At 38.6% G+C, this 13,146-nt stretch overlaps 1 protein-coding gene across 1 annotated transcript; it reads left to right on the top strand.

Annotated features, from left to right (window-relative positions):
* The first annotated feature begins 2,484 nt into the window (after window positions 1-2,484).
* On the top strand, window positions 2,485-11,464 carry dusp5 (dual specificity phosphatase 5). The gene is made up of 4 exons (XM_062032341.1): window positions 2,485-2,960; window positions 4,557-4,690; window positions 6,130-6,349; window positions 10,730-11,464. The coding sequence occupies exons 1-4, from the start codon at window positions 2,603-2,605 to the stop codon at window positions 11,131-11,133; spliced, it is 1,116 nt and encodes a 371-aa protein (XP_061888325.1). The 5' UTR covers window positions 2,485-2,602; the 3' UTR covers window positions 11,134-11,464.
* Window positions 11,465-13,146: the final 1,682 nt, after the last annotated feature.

Genomic DNA, 13,146 nt, shown 5'->3' with positions numbered 1-13,146 from the left:
AAAAATCCATAACATTGATTTTGATTCATTGTTATATTTTGAGGAATGACAGTTTTAATGGCAGCTTTGTGTTATTATTGGGATTTTTCTTGCTGCATTACGTGTGCTCTTTTATCTCGCTTGTTTATATATTTTATTTTTAATAATATTTGTAGAATGTGCAGGTGTAATTAGCTGCGGGCCGCAAATGGCCCCCAGGCCGCACTTTGGACAACCCTGTCCTAGTGTGATTCATCATACTTGGCCCATAATGTTTCAGATATGTTTATGACCCAACTGGGCTCAGTCATCATTTTGTTTTTTTAAATAAGTCATTGTTTTTGTATTTTTTTAATTGATCTCTCCCTCAACTTTGTCTGTTGCTATGAAGTTTTAGTTTGTTCAGTTGTATGCCCTTTTTGTCAAAACCCTGTTTTTTCAATGACAAACACATTTCCCACCAAAAATGTTCACATTTGATGTGAAGTAATTGGAGCCTTAAATGGGTAAATCATTAATAACATGATTTTGATTAATTGTTATATTTTGAGTAATGACAGTTTTAATGGCAGCTTTGTGTTATTATTGGGATTTTTTCTTGCTGCATTACCTTTGCTCTTTTATCTCACTTGTTTATGTATTTTATTTTTAGTAATATTTGTAGAATGTGCGAGTGTAATTAGCTGCGGGCCGCAAATGGGCCCCAGGCCGCACTTTAGACACCCCTGTCCTAGTGTGATTCATCATACTTGGCCCATAAACATGATTCAGATATGTTTATGACCCAACTGGGATCAGTCATAACGTTTTTTTAAATAAGTCATAGTTTTTTTGGCATTTTTTAATTGATCTCGCCCTCAACTTTGTCTGTTGCTATGAAGTTTTAGTTTGTTCAGTTGTATGCCCTTTTTGTCAAAACCCTGTTTTTTTATGGCAAACACATTTCCCACCAAAAATGTTCCAATTTGATGTGAAGTAATTGGATCCTTGAATGGGTAAAACATCCATAACATTGATTTTGATTCATTGTTATATTTTGAGTAATGACAGTTTGAATGGCAGCTTTGTGTTATTATTGGGATTTTTTCTTGCTGCATTACCTTTGCTCTTTTATCTCACTTGTTTATGTATTTTATTTTTAGTAATATTTGTAGAATGTGCGAGTGTAATTAGCTGCGGGCCGCAAATGGGCCCCAGGCCGCACTTTAGACACCCCTGTCCTAGTGTGATTCATCATACTTGGCCCATAAACATGATTCAGATATGTTTATGACCCAACTGGGCTCAGTCATAACGTTTTTTTAAATAAGTCATAGTTTTTTGGCATTTTTTAATTGATCTCGCCCTCAACTTTGTCTGTTGCTATGAAGTTTTAGTTTGTTCAGTTTTATGCCCTTTTTGTCAAAACCCTGGTTTTTTTATGGCAAACACATTTCCCACCAAAAATTTTCAAATTTGATGTGAAGTAATTGGATCCTTGAATGGGTAAAAAATCCATAACATTGATTTTGATTCATTGTTATATTTTGAGGAATGACAGTTTTAATGGCAGCTTTGTGTTATTATTGGGATTTTTTCTTGCTGCATTACCTTTGCTCTTTTATCTCACTTGTTTATGTATTTTATTTTTAGTAATATTTGTAGAATGTGCGAGTGTAATTAGCTGCGGGCCGCAAATGGGCCCCAGGCCACACTTTAGACACCCCTGTCCTAGTGTCATTCATCATACTTGGCCCATAAACATGATTCAGATATGTGTATGACCCAACTGGGCTCAGTCATAACGTTTTTTTAAATAAGTCATAGTTTTTTTGGCATTTTTTAATTGATCTCGCCATCAACTTTGTCTGTTGCTATGAAGTTTTAGTCTGTTCAGTTTTATGCCCTTTTTGTCAAAACCCTGTTTTTTTATGGCAAACACATTTCCCACCAAAAATGTTCAAATTTGATGTGAAGTAATTGGAGCCTTGAATGGGTAAAACATCCATAACATTGATTTTGATTCATTGTTATATTTTGAGTAATGACAGTTTTAATGGCAGCTTTGTGTTATTATTGGGATTTGTTCTTGCTGCATTACCTATGCTCTTTTATCTCGCTTGTTTATGTATTTTATTTTTAGTAATATTTGCAGAATGTGCGGGTGTAATTAGCTGCGGGCCGCAAATGGGCCCCAGGCACTTTGGACACCCCTGTCCTAGTGTCATTCATCATACTTGGCCCATAATGATTCTGATATTCGTATTTTAGTTTCCTCGAAGCTCATATTTCTTCAAAGTGATGCAAGCAGATCGTCAAAAGAACAGGATGTGTGCACGGTCCCCCGTGAGTAACGGTTTAATCAATCGGCGTTCTCACTGCGTCACACAGCCAAGGGGCGGAGTAAGAGGCCGCTGTCGTTGACGGTGGGCGTGTCTTTGTCTGCCGCCACGCCCCACCGGTGTCCATACATGGGTCGTGACGTCACAACGCCGGTCATTCACATAAAAAAGGCTCGGCCGGAATCCCCTTGGAGGAAATGTAGGCACAGAGGCGCTCAGGGCTGATCGCCGCCACTCTCTGATCGGGAACCCGCACGCATTCTTTGGGCAATAATAACAAGAAAAGACTCCAGGACGCCATCATGAAAATGTCCAGCATCGACTGCCGCCGTCTGAGGAAGATGATCAGGAAGGAGGACTGCCTTATCTTGGATTGCCGACCTTATCTGTCCTTCACCAACTCCCACGTCGAAGGCTCCGTCAACGTCAACTTAAACTCGGTGGTGGTGCGGAGGTCGCGGGGAGGACCGGTGCCTCTGCAGTTCGTCATCCCGGACGAGAGGGCCCTCCGTCGGCTACGGGAGGGGAGCATCTCGGCGGTGGTCGCGCTGGACGACAGGACGTCCCACTGGCAGAAGCTGAGGAAGGACAGCGTAGCACAAATAGTAATAAACACCTTGTCTCACCTGGCCAGCGGGACCAACATCTGCTTCTTGAAAGGTAACATTTATTTAATTGTGTTTTTTTTTTAAATGGTCATTTTGTACACGGGTGTCCAAAGTGCGCCACAAGGGCCTTTAGCAGTCTGCGATTTGTTTTTATCGTCCACCGGTTAAATATTTAAATTCTGCCTGGTTTCTCTTGTTATATTCTTATTTTTACAGTTATATTTTCATTCCTATTGTTGCTTTTTATTTTTATTCCTATTGTTATATTTTCTATTTTATTTACATTTACACCCCCATTATTTACTTTTCACTTTTTTTTAAAAATTCGCTCTCAATTCTGTACACTGCAGCTGGAATTTTATTTTTCCTTAGGGAACTCATCAACAAAGTACTATCTATCTATTTATCTTTACAAAATGTGAAGAAATACAGCAAAAAGGCACAACAATCTTTTTTTCAAGCACCAAATAATAAAATAAACATATCTAATAGTCCCTTGCAGCCTTTAATTGTTCAGTGTCCTTGCCCTTGATAGAAACATGCGGACTAAATCCAATGTTCTTCAAACAGTCATTTGTCTCGTTTGGGGACTATTTAAACCAGTTTTTCACATGAAAACCCTGGAAAACATGCATTTTCAGTATCACACTACAAACCCCACTATGAAAAGATGCACGACTAAACGAGCCCTATGTAGCCATTAAACCTGACTTTGTCATTTTTATATAAAAAAAAAAAAAACTGTGGTATTCATTTTTGTTTTGAAGGTCAAAGTGTTTCACCTATTGTGCTCCTGAGTTAATGTTGCTGATCAATTTCAATTCATTATTACTTACTGAGTTTATCTCCTTTTATTTGTCAGTATCAAATGGTTCATGCCAGTCAAAAAATTGTATAGTTTAAATAATAATAATAATAATTAGCTTCATTGTCTCCGAGGGGACATTTGTCTTGGACATCAAGACACAGTGTTTTACATACATATATACATACATTCATACATACAAATAAGGATGCATATCTATATATATATATTTTATTTTTTTATTTTTATTTTTTTCAGGCAAATTGATGCACTTTAAATATTTTCTATTACAGACTTGAAAATAATGTTACATTTATTATTTTATTGTTGTCTTTAATGACATGTCTTTATGCAGAGGTGTACCTATAACAATTTTATAAACACATTATACTGTTCATAGTCGTGCAAAATGTTTTCTTCCTAAGAGAAAATAATTGAGAAGCCTTAGTTAAAGCCATTATTTATATCAAACAGTCTGTTATGAGTTCCCTATATGAACGTGCGTCAACACAGCCGATGAGTCAGTGCTGAGAAATATGAACAAATTGTGCAATGACTTTGTGTGGCAAGAAAGAAAAAGCAAAGACTGCAAAGTTATATACTGTGTTCCGTCTGCCACCTTTACATCCTGAGGAAATGAAGGGGATTAGCGGTTGCTAACAGTAATTAATTGCGTTCTTATAATCAGTTTTAATCCGGCTTTAAGTCGGTTTCATAAACTGTGTTGTTTCACAAGGTGTGTATTCGGAGGGTGGTGAAAGGGGGCGGGCGGGCGGGCGGGTGTGATTATTCTAGGCTTATTTCTTACATGATGTGTTTATGCCCTCCTCCCCCTTCTCGCAGGAGGATACGAGAACTTCCACTCACAATACCCAGACCTTTGCACTGAGGTGAAAAGCATCGAGCAGAGCGGATGCGAAAGCGAAAAACGGGCCAACAGCGAGAAACTGTCTCACCTCAAACCGGATTATGATCAGGTAATCATGGCCATAAGACCCCAATAACATTGGCTTCGGACAGTATACCAAACATACATTGTTATGATGTTTTCTGACCTCATGGAGCTCTGAAAAGGATCAGGTCAGAGGCTTCCATGGAGAAAAGCAGTCTTTTGTCCATGACCTTTCTAATTCTCTCGCTCAAAGATCAATCAGGACATTGAAAAACACACATTTTAACTAATTGATAGTAGGCAGATATTAACGAACGTAAATACACGGAATACATTTCTATTATTCTTACTAGTAATAAAAGTGGTGCCACTGCTCGACTAATTCAAATTCAATAGAAATAAAGTTGAGATATCAGCACAACATCCAAATTAAAACATTTCAAGACAAAATTCCTAATTTAGGAAATAACAAATCTGACAAATAGTCTAAAACGTGTTTCCAACTGTAACTGTTTGAAGTAATATGTTCATACTCTCAAGCAAATGTAAGTAAAATACAGTAAAACTACTCCGGCAAATGGAGAACAAGGGGGGTGTTTGCAAAGCTGTGCTGTCACCAAGTGGTGTTTTATAGGTACTGCTACTGTGTATGTTACCTCTTCAGCTACGCCGTCCTCTGCTGTGGACGTTTATTGTATGGTTTCTCCCCCAAATGTTTACCTCTGGCAATAAAAAATAAACCAAAAATAATCATCCACTGCAGGGGATGTTGTTTCTGATGACAATTACACTGCAAATTATTTGCCACTTGCCAAGATTTCAAAATGTATTTCTAGAAATTCTCCTGGTTTTTAGAGCTATTTACCTATTTTTAGTCATTGACTAGTATTGATCTTAGCATTAATAATTATTACATATTTTCCTTGTTTCTTAAAATTGAGCAGATAACTATTCAAATAAGATATTTTGGTTTTCCTCCACGATGAAAATGTTGTTTAAAGACCAAATATGCTTAATTTTGCAAGTTGAATAATGCTTGTTTTCAGAATAACATCATTATTTATATCTTTTTTTTAAAATCACTATAATTTCTAGATATACAAATCTTGATTTAGGATGTCTTATCATGTAAAATGATCTGTCCACTAATTTCACTATTTTTTACAATTATTTCCTAAAATCCAGTCTTATTATTTTATATTTTGTCTGCTTCAATATTGAGGAATTACATATTTAACATTTATGAGTGCAGCTGGGATAGGCTCCAGTACCCCCGCGACCCCAAGAGGGACAAGCGGTAGGAAATGAATGAATGGATGAGATTTTTGATCATTACGTTGTGGTTGAAGTCCAAATTGTAACACTTTTGAGGTTCCACTGTTATTTGCCTTTTACTGCCACAAAATCCCAAACGAGGTGAGAAGAGTAATGATGTTTGTCGTTTAGGGCTTCAAAAATCACACCTTGTTGCGGATTGGTCTCGCTTATCTCGACTCACATCTCTCTCGCCGCTCTCTCTTCCAGGGTAGACCTGTCGAGATCCTGCCTTTCCTCTACCTCGGTAGTGCCTACCATGCCTCCAGGCAGGACTATCTCGCCGACCTTCACATCACTGCCTTGCTCAACGTGTCGCGCAGGGACATGCAGCCGGCTAAGGGCCGCTACGACTACAAGTGGATCCCGGTGGAGGACAACCACATGGCGGACATCAGCTCCCACTTCCAGGAAGCAATAGAATTCATCGGTGAGTTCAAGAACATCCAATTTTTTTATTTATTCGAGGCTTTGGTCTGAAGGTTTATTTCGGAATCGCCTTGTGTATTTTTTTTGTCTTGACTGTCCATCCAAAAATACATCCAACTTCCCAAGGATGAAGTCTCTACCCAGAATAACCTCACCTTTAGTGACTGCTTATTTATTTATACTTGCAGATTGTACGCAGGCAGCGTACCTGCACTCCTATACATAGGCATTTATTTTTAAAAGTCCTCATTCTGCAATAAGCCCCTGGCCTGCTACCATTCACAAATAGAGGGTTCACAGAAAGCCAGCGGTAATCAGTTTAGCTTGATCGCCTCTACCAACATAGCGAGCCGTTTGCTCCCATTCAGGATTTGCTCACGTCCCACCCTCACGAATCCCTCCTGAGCTGGGAAAAAGACATCCCAGAGTTGTCTAATCCGTCGGGCGGGGCCGGGCGGCAGTCAGTCAGTGTGACAAGTGGGTGAGCAGTAATGAATAGGCGTAGGAGGATGAAGGACGACTGGGTGGGGAGGGTAAACAGGAAGGAAGACGGTTTGCTCACAGGTGCGCCTGAGGGCGGCAGCCTGTTGGATGTGTGGGGGAGCGATGCTGAACGGTTATTTTTAGCCAGGCATAAGCAAGGACAGAACTCGTCCAGTATTGCTTGGCTGCTATTGTCGCCATTGTGTATTGTGTGAGGATGCAGCCTACACTTGTAAGCCTGCACATTGCATAAGGCAGCCACTTGTACCAGGAGCAGCTTTCGCCTACATTTAGCAAGGACTCCTACAATTCATCGACTTAGCCGCGCTTATTCCCAAAGTGGGTCGTGCGTCCCCCTGCTAAAGCGCGACACAATGACAATCCACCTGATTTATATAATAGCACTATTAACAACAAGACTGTTTCCAGAGAGCTGCATATAAAATAAACAATAAAAAGATTGTCAATTAAAAGCATTCAAAATAACGATAGATAAAATCAATGAAAAAAACAAACAAAAAACATAATGAAAACACCAAAATAGATGATAACTAAATAAAATAGAATAAAACGATAAAAGACACAAAGGACCACCCGACTCATGCAGATTTAAAAGCCAGAAAATAAAAATGGGTTTTCAGATGTTTGGGGGAGACAACGATAATAAAAAAAAAAACAGACAAATAAAATTTAACAATTCAGTAATGCTGGCTTAAAAACATAAACATTAATTTAGATAAGATAATTTAAAATAACCATAGATATAATAATAATAAAATCAATTTGGAAAACAATTATGAATAAATAAATAAAATGTTTAATATGAAAATAAAATAATGACGATATTAATAATAATAACCTACTCAGTGGCCTAGTGGTTAGAGTGTCCGGCCTGAGATCGGTAGGTTTTGAGTTCAAACCCCGGCCGAGTCATACCAAAGACGATAAAAATGGGACCCATTACCTCCCTGCTTGGCACTCAGCCTCAAGGGTTGGAATTGGGAGTTAAATCACCAAAAATTATTCCTGGGCGCGTCACCGCTGCTGCCCACTGCTCCCCTCACCTGCCAGGGGGTGATCAAGGGGATGGGTCAAATGCAGAGGACAAATTTCACCACACCTAGTGTGTGCGTGACAATCATTGGTACTTTAACTTGAACTTAATAAAAAAACACCATAATAAGTAAAAACTAATCTATAAAATAGAATAAAACAATTAAAGACACAGAGGACCACACGACTCACGCCGATTTAAAAGCCAGAAAATAAAAGTGGGTTTGAAGATGTTTGGGGGTGACAACAATGAAGAAGAAAAAATTTGAAAATTAAACAATGCACTAATAATGGCTTGAAAACATAAAACGTTATTGAGATATGATCATTTAAAATATCAATAGATATCATAATATAATCTATTTTAAACAATTATAATTAAATGAATACTTTTTTTAAAATAAAATATGATTACAATTATGATAATAATAACAATAAAAACATCAAAATATGTAAAAACTCATCTATAACATAGAATAAAGTAAAAGTACCAATGATTGTCACACACACACAAGATGTGGTGAAATTTGTCCTCTGCATTTGACCCATCCCCTTGTTCCACCCCCTGGGAGTTGAAGGGAGCAGTGGGCAGCAGCGGTGGCCGCGCCCGGGAATAATTTTTGGTGATTTAACCCCCAATTCCAACCCTTGATGCTGAGTGCCAAGCAGGGAGGTAATGGGTCCAATTAAAGAAAGACACAGAGGACCACACGACTCACACCGTTTTAAATGCCAGAAAATAAAAATGGGTTTTATGACGTTTGGGGAAGAGACAATGACAAAAAAAAGCAGACAAAGAAAATGAAGCGATGCACCAAAATGGGGGAGGGTGGCACAAAAGTGACAATGAACGTTTGTCGCTTTTTTCTGGCCCCTCAAATTAAATTAAACACAAAAAAACCCTGCAAATGAGCAAACGCTGAAATGCTATAAATAATCATTACCTAACAATAACACACACTTCATGTTGGTCAACACAAAGCCTTGATATTTTTGTTGAAATGTAACCTTCTGTTTCTGTTTTGAAGATAAAGAATACACGTTTGACTGCAAACCATGTTATTGTCAGATTACACTGTATTTTTTTGTACACACACGCGATGTATGATCCATTCGTATGTGCCAAAAGGTGGTGTGGCAAAAATATTTTGGGAACCGCTGATTTAGACGGCAAAAGTCAACATTATTGCTCCTTCTCTTGAAATGACAGGATTAGGATGAGTTATGGTCGTGATTGACATGACCTGCGAGGGAAGTGGTTAAAATGTAAATCACTTATTCATGACCATGACAGGCGGATATGGTTTTAGAACGACCTCATTCACTTAGGAGTGCTCGGACTTTCAATAATGCCCTCCGGTGTCACGTCAACACCACCCATCGCCCCCACAATGGTTTCATAATCAACCAATGATTTATTTCAAATAGTATGGATAATTACTATTATGATGTTTATGTAACTGTAATGTGTATAATTAGTGGCTTGGAGTAAGCAGGGGGTAGCACTGAACTCTGGGCCCCCATCCCACCCTAAACCTAAAGTGGTCGCCCCATACACACACACTTGGTATGTTTACGTGCATGAAAAAACTAATTATTGAATGGGTTTGGTTGAAACCAGCTTTTTAAAACACATGTTTTTGTCTTTTTAAACAATTTGGAATAATTTCCCTTGTGGAACAAAAAATGTTGTCTAAGTCTAAGTCTTAAAGATGGTATTAACATATCTAGATCCTATTGAGATAAACCCCCGAAATCATTTAAAAAGTGCCTACAGATTCAATATACATGAATTAGAACATTCATATTGCCATTACTCACTTGAATAGGATTATAATCACAATTTCCTTTCCTTCAGAGTGTAAAGTGGAGATGAGTTGATTCATGTGGAATTTTGTGATTAATACTACATCATCATGATGATGTCATTATTAGTGCATCTCCTGGGAGTTAAGTCTCCCCCCGGCTTTAAAAACTAGTGTCGCCTTTGTTTATAACTTTAATCGAGGGTCCTTGAATGCACCACAGTTACGGACAATGAAATGCAAATAGTGAAACTTATACATAACTTTCTCCTATGCAGCCACAAAAACATTTTTTATATTTTATAGTATATATTATCGTTGTTCCAAAATGTCGGTGCTGTGTGTGAATGCTTAAAAGTGAGCTTTGTTGACGTTTGTGTTAAGTGATGAGTTCCACTATCCCAGTGGTGCAAATAGGAGGGTGTATGTCGAGTGGCCTTAAACGTTGTCTATTATTAAACATTCACGCCTATATTTATTTCATATTAACATTTATGATGTCATATTTTATAATACACATCATTTTTAGTTTTTTTTTAGTTTTTTTTACCAAGTACCATCTCAGAAAACACTTGGCTCTCCGAGTGTCACCACAATGACCAACATTAAAATACAGTAACACATTAGGCCCAAGTATTCATTAAAAATAAGACAAAGGTTTTATTTAACAAGTATATTTCATATGTTTGGTCACTGTAACATAACGCAGATTTTGAACAGTCACACTGTGCTTGAATATTTAATCAAGTGATTATTTGGCGTACCACACTTTGAGAATCACTGATTAAATGACGGACAAAAGATCTTGAAACTCCACAAAAGCCCATCTTTGCCACTTACTTCGACGCACCTGTGCATAATTAGTGGGTATAGGCAGGTAAAGAAATTCCTTAATATATGTATATGATGTATTTTCTAGTCACTAGACTTTAAAAATCCAAATAAGTTGCCTGACAAAACAGTTTGTGTTGCCCACTACATTGTTAATGTTTGTGCCTCGATCTCAAATCATTGACCGGTGTGCTTTCTTTGTCCTCCAGACCACGTGAAGCAAACGGGGGGAAAGGTCCTGGTCCACTGTGAAGCGGGCATCTCACGTTCCCCCACCATCTGCATGGCGTACATCATGAGAACCCAGCAGCTGAGACTGGATGCAGCATTCGACATCATCAAGCAGCGGCGGGCCGTGGTCTCGCCCAACTTTAGTTTCATGGGCCAGCTACTGCAGTTTGAATCGGAGGTCCTTTCCACGGCGCCGGCGCACGCCGCCACGCCAGAGCCCACCACGCCGTGCGTCCTAGAGTCTGCGTCCTTCTTCGCCAGCGACATCACAGCTTTCAACACCAAATCCTTCGAGCCATCTGTATTCACGTTCCCTACCTCTTGCCTGCAGTCCCCGGTCCGCCACCAATTCACACTGAGCCCAATAACTGCACTGCCTTAAAAAAAAAAAAAAAAGCCACACACAACCGAAAAGAACGGACTGCTTGTAGTGTTACTTGAAAATGGATTCAGATGTAAAGGTCCCTGTTTGCCTGGGCTCGACACCAGCAGAACACTCGGAGATCCACATTTCATAGGACGACACTGACGTTGTCTGTACTGCAGCGACTTCAACTAGCAATATTCATGCCTTAGGTTGATAGCGTGATTCCTCTGTGTAGTCACAAATACGGCGAAGCATTTGAATCTAATTTATTTAAAATGGCAATATTTGTGATTTTTGTTTTTCCAATAATGTCAACGTGTTTAATAAAAGGTTTCTGTTGAAAATGTTGATGCGTTGAATCATTGAATGAATATACCGAGCCTGTCACTTTAATGGCAATCATTACAGTGCAGTACATAATGCAGCAAGTATCTCTGGTAACACTTTAGTATGGGGAACACATATTCACCATTAATTAGTTGCGTGTTATCATGCAAATTAGTATCATGTTGGCTCTTAATTGGTCACTAAGTACTTATTAATGCCTTATTCTGCATGGCCTTATTATACAACCAGTAAGCCATTAACTGAGAGTCTTCCCTCAATAACCTCAGAATTATTGCTTATTAGTAACCCTAACCCTTATATGTTCCCCTAGTTTCCAAATAACTCTAAATTAAGTCTGTTACTTTAATAAGAAACTAATTAATGGTGAATATGTTCCCCATACTAAAGTGTTACCATATCTTTCATTGCCTGCTTGTTGAAGACAAAAAGTGGCAATAATGAAAAAAATGTGGTTATTAATAGAGATGTATATTGTTACCAATATCGATATTCCTTGGTACTCTCATCTAATTGGCATACATATGTGAAAAACAGCATTTGGTTATTAACACATAAGGTTGTACACCACCAACATCCTGTAACATCTCACAGCAAGGAAGTCTTATCAACACATTTGATTGATTGATTGATTGATTGAGACTTTTATTAGTAGGTTGCACAGTGAAGTACATATTCCGTACAATTGACCACTAAATGGTAACACCCAAATACGTTTTTCAACTTGTTTAAGTCCGGGTCCACTTAAATTGATTCATGATACAGATATATACTACTACTACTACTTTTATTGCGGTTGTGAAGGAGGATAGAGATGCCCTTTCTTTTATACCTGTTGGGAGCGCATTCCACATTGATGTGGCATTGAAAGAGAATGAGTTAAGACCTTTGTTAGTTCGGAATCTGGGTTTAACGTGGTTAGTGGAGCTCCCCCTGGTGTTGTGGTTATGACGGTCATTTACGTTAAGGAAGTACTTTAACATGTACTTCGGAATCAGGGAGGTGTAGCGGATTTTATAGACTAGGCTCAGTGCAAGTTGTTTTACTCTGTCCTCCACCCTGAGCCAGCCCACTTTGGAGAAGTAGGTAGGAGTGAGGTGGGATCTGGGGTGGAGGTCTAGAAGTAATCTGACTAGCTTGTTCTGGGATGTTTGGAGTTTAGATTTGAGGGTTTTGTAGGTGCTAGGGTACCAGGAGGTGCATGCGTAATCGAAAAAGAGTTGAACGAGAGTTCCCGCCAGAATCCTCAGGGTGCTTTTGTTGACCAGAGAGGAGATTCTGTAGAGAAATCTCGTTCGTTAGTTGACCTTTTTGATTACCTTGGTTGCCATTTTATCACAGGAAAGATTACCTACTTTTTAGGTCGTAAACAACTCAACTATGTTTGCTAGTGTAGTTGTTATGCCATCATCTTGTAAAGACCACACATTCATTACAATTCAACTTGGCCTGAAATAATATTTATGTTCAAAGCACAGACCTTTTAGATGATACATCAAATAAATCAATAACACCAATTAGCACGCTTGGTAGGTGTGCATTTAATTTAAGCAAGTTGTGTTTTGATGCCACACAAACGCGCCGCACTTGAGTGACGTCAGACGGCGACTAGAGACCTGTCAGAGGATGCTATCTTGCTTCAGAGCAACTTTATGGGATGTTAATATTTCTTAATTTTCTTAA

The sequence above is a fragment of the Entelurus aequoreus genome, linkage group LG22 (genome assembly GCF_033978785.1).
Source record: "Entelurus aequoreus isolate RoL-2023_Sb linkage group LG22, RoL_Eaeq_v1.1, whole genome shotgun sequence".
NCBI classification, from domain to species: Eukaryota; Metazoa; Chordata; class Actinopteri; order Syngnathiformes; family Syngnathidae; genus Entelurus; species Entelurus aequoreus.
The sequence above is the reverse complement of the archived record's forward strand: the minus strand, read 5'-3'. Positions and strand labels throughout refer to the sequence as shown.

What these genes read in the sequence shown, in the direction of transcription:
- dusp5 (XM_062032341.1), top strand. Translation starts at nt 2,603, where the DNA reads ATGAAAATGTCCAGCATCGACTGCCGCCGTCTGAGGAAGATGATCAGG. An exon ending in TCAAACCGGATTATGATCAG is followed by an intron (nt 4,691 to 6,129) that starts GTAATCATGGCC and finishes TCTCTCTTCCAG; the next exon opens with GGTAGACCTGTCGAGATCCT. An exon ending in GGAAGCAATAGAATTCATCG is followed by an intron (nt 6,350 to 10,729) that starts GTGAGTTCAAGA and finishes TTTGTCCTCCAG; the next exon opens with ACCACGTGAAGCAAACGGGG.